Source organism: Pinus tabuliformis, chromosome Q (genome assembly GCF_031772625.1).
Source record: "Pinus tabuliformis cultivar Carrire ecotype Pingquan chromosome Q, CPIR1, whole genome shotgun sequence".
Taxonomy (NCBI): domain Eukaryota; kingdom Viridiplantae; phylum Streptophyta; class Pinopsida; order Pinales; family Pinaceae; genus Pinus; species Pinus tabuliformis.
Window position 1 is genome coordinate 731,527,866 of NC_142296.1, and position 9,843 is coordinate 731,537,708.

Consider the following 9,843-nt stretch of genomic DNA (forward strand, 5'->3'; position numbering starts at 1 on the left):
TCAGCGTACCAATGGGCTATCTCTCATATCCTTCTAGCTGCCTCTAGGCTCGATCTGGGTGGAGGATATTATCCGCATTTAATACTCCTTCTATAGGGCCACCTTCTGTCTCTATAGATTCTGGGGTTTATCCCTCCACATCTGTACTTTCTTTCATCACTATCAGATCTATATCCTGTCTAATATCCTTTGGGATCCTCAACCTGACCACTAGGTGTCAGTTCATATCCCAATATGGATCTCCACTCTGAACATTCTGCTGAGTCAGCATTGGTTCATGCTACATTAGAAGCAGAAAAATCTTATGCTAGACAGACTACCAAGACAGGCTGGACTGATTCGCTGGAAGCTGATATCATACTTCCCTCTATTACGGAAGTTCCTCTTCAGGATGTGGATTTTTCATACAAACCTCACAAAAAAGATCTCCGACCTGTCAAAACTTCAATGCCGCCCTCCGCCATCAACCTGGATGGTCCGCTATTATCTGACAGGATTAGTAGCCTATAGAAGAGAGCGCTTATTGGTCGATGGTTCTTCCCTACAATGGAGGACTCTCAGATTAGAAAATGGATTGAGGACAGATGGTCTCCCCTACTGAAATACTCTCCTACCGTTGTTCGCCTCATGAACAACTGGTATAGCTTCCACTTCCTCAACGATGCTGACCTGGATATCATCTATTCTAAACCCTGGGTGAAAGACAGAAGTTTCTTAGTGCTCCACAGATGGTTTATGGGGTTTGATCCTCTCCGTTGCATGCCACAGAATAACTATATCTGGCTCAAATTGCCCAGCCTGCCTCTAGAATTGTGGACCAGAGAGTCCTTGGCAAAAATTGGGAACGTTGTGGGGCGTTTCATTTATGTTGACCCTCGGTGTATCGGGGCTAAATACAAGAGAGTTGCTTGGGTCCTCATCGAAAAGGAATATAGGGGGGGATTTCCTTAGACTATTGAACTCTCCTGGGAGCTCTCCAATCTCCATCAACGCCTCGACTTTTGGGGTGTGCCCTTCAGGTGCTCCAACTGCCACAAAACAGGGCACCTCCATCTGAAGTGCCCTCGTCGCCCATATGGCCGAATGAAGAAGAAGTCTACATATGAACCTCCATTGACGTAGGACAATGGTACTGGGACTTTCGACGAGCCTTCTCCTGAACAATTGTATAAGGCTCCCTTCACATCCTATACCCCACATACATCTCCTCATAGTCGTTCCCTAGAACGATCTGCTAGCCTACCTCAATCTAGGGTTGTCTCTGTCGAGCCATTTCTACGACCCTCCACATTGTCTGCCGATCGTCATAGATCCTCTACGATCTCTAAATCTCCCACTCTTTCCCCTAATAGCCCGTCGGCCAGTTTTCTGTGCTTCTCCCATGTTCCACCTCCCCATCCACCTGAAACCGACCATGTTGTCCCACTCCCTCCTGAACAACCTAAGCCGATCGTTTCCAACCCTTCAGTCGTCGTTTATATATCATCCCCGACCCAATCTCCTCCCTCCCTCACTCGCTCTACTCCTATCCCTCCACCTGGTGTAAACCCCTATCACTCACCCATACATCCCTGCCCCCCTGTCCCCCCATCTGGCGGAACGTACCCTGACCGCAAAGGCAAGGCACATGTTATTCCCGTTTCCCCCCACCCATCGCTCCAATCCTCCCCACACAACTCCTTTGATCACGATATTGACCAGCTACTCGCAAAGGCATCCTTGAAACTTCAGCCCTTAACCATCCATCGTCCATCACGCTCCCCCTCTCCTCACATTAGCCCCAGATCGGCGGGGAACATAACGGTCAGACGCAAGGAGAAGCGCGGCAGTAGACACTTCCGGGGATGAAACGGTAGATGTGATCTGACTTTCGAAGGCCGATCCTTAATCGATATTCCTGTGACTAAACTTGCTATGGAAGACCTTTCTATTTCTGGGCCTCTTAGAGCATGCCAGCCCATTGTGGATCCTAAATGATTGATATTCTATCCATGAATATTCGAGGCCTTGGTGAAGAACCAAAATTATTGGCCCTCAAACATTTTTTTTCTTCCTCGAATCCTTATATGATTCTCATTCAGGAAACCATGCACGACTGTGCTCAAACCATTTCATATTTCAGACGTATGCTCCCATCTTGGCACATGGTTGCCTCCAACACTGTGGGCATGTCAAGGGGATTGGCTGTATTATGGAACCCCAGATGGATCTCCGCTGCTGCATTTCAATGTTTTGCTGGCATCCTTGTGCTGGCTCATGTTCGGGGGTCCCATGATCCCATCCACATATTGAATATATATGCGCCATACAGGCAGCGGACTCAATTCTGGAATTATCTGCTTTCTTCAGAACTTCTTGAGATTGATTCATTGATTATTGGCGGAGACTTTAACTGTACTTTTTGTTGTGATGAGATATGGGGTAATGGCAGGATTCTTGACCCTGTCGGAAGACATATACAGGAATCCATTATCCAAAAGAATTTCATTGATCTTCTGTCGGTTGATCATGGTCCTACCTGGGACAATGGACGGTCCAATAGTGCTTATCTGGCAAAAAGAATCGACAGATTCTTGTTACATGAGTGAATGCTTGATAAATATGGGCCGCCAACTATGAAAATTTTCCCAGCCTTTATATCTGATAACAGGCCCATAATCATGCAATGGAAATAGGAACAACGCCATGGAAGATACCCATTCAAATTCAATCGTACCTGGTTGACCGATGACAGTTTCAACTCATTTATAAAGGATAGTTGGTTGCATTCTACCAATCTGACTAATAACTCTCCTCGGACTTTCAACGACCGCCTTCAAGCTCTTTGTATGGAGGTTAAGAAATGGCAAAAGGAAAAGGTTGCGTCTAATAGAAAGGAGCTATTGCATTTAAATTTGGAATTAGAACAACTGAATGCCCTCCTTAAAAATCCCCCCTTGGCGACCTCCACTAGAATCTGGATCTAGGCATTAGAAAAAAGAAAACAACAAATTTTAAAACAAGAAGAAGAGACGTGGAGACTCAAGAGCCGAGCTTTATGGATTCGTGAAGGTGATAAAAACACCAGATATTTCCACATATTTGCAAATAAGAGGAGAGAAACAAATGCCATCTGGACTATAAAGGATGAACAGGGAAATGCACTATCCATGCAGAAGGCCATCTCTGGGGAAGCTGTTAAATTTTTTAAAAGAGCTTATAGTGCTGTATCCGTTTCCGATATTGAGGATGTTCTGTGGGGCATTGAACCATTTCCCATTATGTTTGAAGAAGAACAGAACAATGCACTATTTGCTGAGGTTACTGAAGAAGAATTATTGGCAACCATGAAATCTTTCCAGAAGGATAAGTGCCCCGGGCCAGATGGGTGGACCATCGATTTCTTCATCCATTTCTTTGATCTATTTAAGGATGATATCCTCAAGATGGTCGAAGATTCGAGGAAGCAGGGCACCATCAGTCAGAAGATTTCCTCTACTTTTATTGCCCTTATCCCTAAGAAAAAATGCACATCCACCTTTGCTGACTTTCCACCCATATCATTGTGCAACGTATTGTACAAGATCATTTCAAAGATTATTGCAATGCGCATCAGGGATACTCTTTCTCAGCACCTGTCCTCAGAACAACACGGTTTCCTCAAAAACAGAAACATTCTTGACGCGGTGGCTCTCACCCAGGAATGCTTGCACTCTATGCATTGCAGGAAACTTGAAGCGGCCCTATTAAAGATCGACTTAAAGAAGGCATACGACTGTGTGAGCTGGGTTTATATAAGATGTCTTCTAGCAAAGATAGGGCTTGATGTCAGATGCATTTGATGGGTCATGGCCTGTATTGTGGATGTAAATTTTGCAATACTCATTAATGGTGAGCCAACTCCGTTTTTCAAATCGGCCAGGGGACTTCGCCAGGGTTGCTCCCTATCTCCACTTATCTTCATCCTGCTCATGGAAACATTGAGCATACACATTAAAATTGCTAGCCAACAAAGGAGATTTATGCCTCTTCCAATCTACAAGGAGATTTCCAGGTCTCACTCCCTATTTGTGGACGATATCCTCCTGTCGGCCATGCTGTGCAGATCTACTTGGGAATGTATTTTCTATACACTAGAAAGATTCCAGAGTGCCACCGGTCTATTCATAAATGACTCAAAGTCATCTTTCCACGTAGCTGATACGAATGGAGAGGTGATCACTTACCTCGTTGATTTATTCCATATCAAGGCGATGCCTATCGAGGAGGGTCTCAAATATCTAGAATTTCACTTGAAACCTGTAAATTACAAAGCTGCTGACTGGTCATGGATTGCCGACTGTTTCTACAGGAAGATAACATCATGGGAATCCAGATGTTTGTCTATTGGAGGACGTGCCACTCTTGCCCAGTCCGTGTTGGCCCAAATCATGGTCTTCTGGGCACTTCTTTTCTATATTCCGTCTTTTGTCATCAACTGTCTAAACAGCATGATATCAAATTACATTTGGGGTGGCTAGAAGGAAAAGACCAAATTCCATCTTTGTAGACTTGAAAAGCTGTCCCGCCCAAAATCCATGGGAGGTTGGGGCTTAATGAATTTACAGTCTTTCCGAAGGGTGCTGCTATGTAAAACCATGTGGAATGCGTTGTCGGGGGAATCTCTATGGAGCAAAACTGTCAGGGCCAAATATTTGTATGGTCACGACATTATTTACTAGTACAAACAATCCACTTTCGGTGCCAACAGTGGTTCTATCATCTTGAGGGGTTTCAAGAGAATGTTTCCGTTTGTCCGAAAAAACTTGATTTGGAATTTCCATTCGGGTTCCAAGATCATCATCGGCATTGATGATTTTGCTGGTATGAGTGGGCCGATCCATATCTCTCCTCCACTTCTGAGACATCTGCACAACAAAGGATATTTTTTCTGGGCTAGTGTTATAAAAAGATGGGACGACGGTTCCCCGATATGGAAATCTGCTGTAGATTTAAATCTCCCCGGAGATTTGGCTTCACAATGGAACGACGTCACCCGGTCCTTAAATTTCTCAGGCATATATCGAACGATGGAAAATGACAATATCAGTTGGAGAGGACTTGGCGGTTCTTCTGTGGTAAGCGCCAAGCACATATACCATCAGATACTACTCTCGGATTGGGACTCGAGCGAAAAGACATTTCCACAGGCATTTTGGAAAACCGGCTGCCCAACAAAAATTATTATATTCGCTTGGCTGGTATTTTATGACAGAAACCTTACCTGGGAAAATCTTCAAAAGCGTCAGTGGCATGGGCCTGCTATCTGTTCACTCTGTGGTATAAATTCTGAAAATAACTTGCACATTTTCCTCCAATGTCCACAATCCAAAAAAATATGGCAGCTCTTGGCTACACATTTTGGTTTCGATATGGTCAACACCCCTTCCATCTGCGATGCTTTTTATTCATGGAGCAACATGCGCTGCATGTGGAGGCCGCTTCCTTTGGTTACTATTTGGACCATTTGGAAATGGCAGAACCGTATCATTTTTGAAGCCATAAAGGACCTGATTTATTCTATCTATGAATCCATCCTTTCATTATTTGAAGCTATCGCTCGTCCACAACAACCCACAGTCAAACAGCGAAGGATGTTGATTCATAATGATCTCTATGATTATCCAATTGCTTTTTTTGATGGCGCAACCCAGAGGAACAATTGTGCCTGTGGGATTCACATTATTTCGGAAGAAGGACAATCTTATGACATCTATTGGAATGTAGGTCCCAGTACAAATAGTAAAGCAGAGATTATGGCCCTCGCTGGTCTCATTGCTTTCTCTTATTTCCTTAGCATCAAAAACCTCCACATATATGGAGACTCCAAAGTCACCATCGAGCATGTTCTATCCAAAATCCAAATTAGAAATATACATCTTTCAGGCTGGTTAAACAAGATTATGGATTGGTGGCACACCAGGACGGACTACAACATCTCCCATATTCCCAGAGGGAAAAATCGAAGAGCAAACTTATTGTCCAAGCAAGGACTCACATCTTCGTCGGGCATATGGAGACTGCAGATAAATGTGGACAACTGCACCTGCCGGATCCAAGATTTCTCCATAATGGGTACACATCTCCAAATTTTGTGATGTCCACAGATAAGTTCTCTATTCTCCTACTTATGCCTCTCGCATATGCTGTTATTTAGGCTATATTTTGGACCAACGGTTCCCACAGATAGCTCTGTTTTTTTTTTTTTTTTTTTTTTGCCTGCTCTCTCTATGTTTCAGTTTTTTGGTATAGCTTCATATGCCCGTCAGTATGTACTGAACTGTTGACATATCAAAATGTTGTGCACGTTTTATTTTGTATATTATTGATTTATACAATCAACATACCGCTTTTTTTCATGCTGAAAAAAAAAAAAGTTTGAGGGCTCAACAAGAATTTGGTGTTAAGAGTGATGAACCCATTTTGTAATGGCTCTATAACATTGAACCATTCTCCAGGTGGATTTTGAGAAGTTTTTAGTCATGCAACGTTGTATTATATAGTTGATTAACCGAATCTAGAATCTCAGTATTCATTTATTTAACCAATACATTTTAAATTAGATTAATAAGTTGGATATCTCATTCTATAAAGTTGATTAACCAAAATTTGTTAAATATAAATATCGATGTGGGATATTCAAGAAAAGGGCCAACAGTTAAATATAACTGAATATACAGATCCCAACTGTAGCCGTCAAACTTCATTGTTTTTAAAATCCATTTATAAAAAACTAGTTGGAAATGCAAATTTCGTAAAGTTGATTAACACAAATTTGTTAAACAATACATATAAATTGTAATAGTGAATTAAATAAAGACAATTCTTAAACGCAACTATCCCACCTGTACCAATAAATGTTCTTCCTTATTCAAAAGTCAGCTTTCAAATATGACACTGTTAAATATTTTGATTGTATTATTCATAATCAAGTAAAAATAGGAAAATAATAATAATGGACAACCCATCTGTATCTGCAGATGCAATTCAAGATACAACATAATCCTGGTATGTGCAGTTCAAGGTACTGCGTAATAATGGACAACCTTTCTGTAGATGCAATTCAAGGCACAACATAATCATGATATGCGCAGTTCAGAATATTGTGTAATCATGCCGCGACGATAGTCAAAACATCCTAGGGACGAGGTTTAAAAGAAGGCTAACATATGTCTCATGTCCTAACACTGATAGAGGATCAATTCCAGTGCCTAGATCATATTCAGTGAAGTCTTAAAATTGAATGAATAAAAATAATAAAAATATGCACCCTTACCATCATGAAAGAAAACGGTGCACTGGGTCAATGCAAACATCAAGGACTATTACAAATTTTATCTCTCCAGTCATAACTTTTATGTGATCTAAACTATTGAAACGATCTTACTTCCCAACAAAAATCTCCAAAATTGAGAAATGCCCTAACCTGTCTTATTAAACCCTCTTCCAAAACAATGCAGTGCCTTAAATAATAGCTTTTTATAAGAATGCTTATGAAGTATTTAGCTTTTAATTGGCTATTTTTATTTTTGAAATATGATGACGAGGAAAGCAAACAATTTCTTTTTATAAGAATGTTTATGAAGTATTTAGTTTTCAATAGGTTACTTTTATTTTGATCATAAATTTCCCAAATATTTTGAAATCAGATGAAGAGCAAGGTCAACAATTGTCTTAACTGTTGTGTATCAAATTCTAGGATATCTCTAAAATTTGCAATCCTATTAAACCAAATCTCTAATAGTTGCATAATGCTAGATGAAGACCAAATTCGTTGGATGTTCAGGTAGAGTTTTACAATGCTCACAGTTTGAAGTCACAAACAACATAAAACATTTAAATACCATTTATCCATGGAAAACCAAAAAAATTGGATCAAAACACTGTCACTGCAAAATTTTTGAATGGGAAATGATATAAAACCTGTCACGTTTATTAATGCATAATGCCAAAAGAAATTCACGTTATGTCAATAAATAAATGATAAATGCATTAACTAGATATTAAATGATAAATAGAAAGGAAACTTGACATGTAATGAAGCCTCACTGTTAAATTTGTAATATTATCGAACATGACATATGCTAAATGCTTAACTTTGATGTTGAAATGATTAAATTTAAAAGGCTTTTGCAGTGACTTTAAAAAGCTAAAATTACAAGTAAAACACCATAAGATACTAACCATGAAAATATAGAAGCAAAAACTGAGCCTAATAATCACCCACAGTTATGAAAGCACCAATTCTTTTTTTTTTTGTAAGCTGAGATATGATTCTATTACTATAAGAATAAGAAAACTATGTACATATACATGGCGCCACCCGCCCAGAAGGGAAACCAGGGGGCCTTCAAAAATATATAATCCCCATCCAAAAGAAGTAAATGTTCAGGTTGTCTAACGAGAATGAAGAACCTGCTATTCTACCCAACAACATACTATGCAAAGCTGTAAAGAGAAACTGGCTTTACTTAACTTGATTCTAAGCCCTCTAAGATAGCAAAAATACAAAAAGAGTCATATAAGAACCTCCATAAGCTACTGCTTCATGGCCTCTGGCTGGATATCAGATTCTGTCTTAACTATGCCACCATCTTTGAGCATCTGGACCAGCTTGTCCATCTTCCTGTCCTGCATCATGAGAGTTATTTGTAGATTCTTCAGTTCTTTTTTCAGGTTCTCTTGGGCAAGCTCCACCATTTCCGCTGCTACTTGTTCCATTGACTTGGCGAGCAAATGCTTCATACCCCAATAAACATGCAGAGACTGTTTGTAAAGGGACATCCTCCCTCTGGTGTGGCCCGGGTCGGGAAGATAATGCTCCCAGTCTGCCATCTCAGGGTCCGATTCAATCTTCACCACTCTTTTGAAAATTGTGTCTATGAAAATACTAGTGTTTTTGGAAAATCTTTGTACCAATAAATGTGAATATTGTTCGTCAGATCGGTGTTTAATTCGAAGGTAGAAACCATGGGCGTTTAATGCAAAGCCTTAACTGCAATTTACGAACCTCTACTCCATGATCTAATGCCACGACGTGTGGAGTGACCGCAAGCGGCTGACGTATTGTCTGGAGGCCCGTAGCCCTATGGAAAAAAAAATGCAATATGTTCCCCAAAAAAAAAATGATCCAAGGCAGTCACTAGATATCACTGGAGTTGTAAGCGGTCTTCTGGCGTTGATGCACGCCTCCATTTGAAGCCTGACGTACAACGCTTCCAAGATAAGACCAGAGGGCCATTAGCAACGAGTAAAGACAAGGCCAGCTATATATATAAAAATTACTATAAGGAAAATTTTATTTATTTATTGGAAACAATTTGTATGTATAATATTTTTGTTTTTAATTAAAACTATTTTAATACATGTTTCAAGATTTTTTTTTTTTTAACACAAATGTAAGGTGAATTATGAACTAGAGATCTAACTGCAAATAAAAATAGTGATGTAAAAAAACTCATAATTTTTCAAATAATTGAAATGTGACCAGGTCTCGCAAAGCATATCAAAATTAGCAAAAAGAAATGTTATTTTTACTATTAAGGTTAGGAAAATCATTTTTGTCCAAAAAAATTCAATATGTTACTTATTCTTTAAATATCCAAAGGGTGAAGATGACATGAAATACATTCAAAGTGAACAAGATGAAGTCACCATAGTTATCCGAAATAATTTAGAAGATTAATAAATAAATCAAATAGATCAATTAAGCTAAACTCTAGTGTATATTTAGGATGTGGAAATATATAGAAAAAGAAAAGGAAAAACAAATATTAGAGGATTGCTTAGAGAGAAATAGCTATGATGTCATGTAATTAGACAAAA

General features: G+C 39.8%; 1 protein-coding gene across 1 annotated transcript in view; it reads right to left on the reverse strand.

The window, feature by feature from the left end:
• The window catches only part of LOC149221609 (uncharacterized), an 83,605-nt gene extending 81,644 nt beyond the window's left edge, over positions 1 to 1,961 (reverse strand). The window contains exon 1 of the mRNA XM_089387429.1: positions 1,869 to 1,961. Within this exon, the coding sequence (XP_089243555.1) occupies positions 1,869 to 1,961 (93 nt within the window). The remainder of the gene's footprint in view (positions 1 to 1,868) is intronic.
• Between the last annotated feature and the right edge of the window lie 7,882 nt (positions 1,962 to 9,843).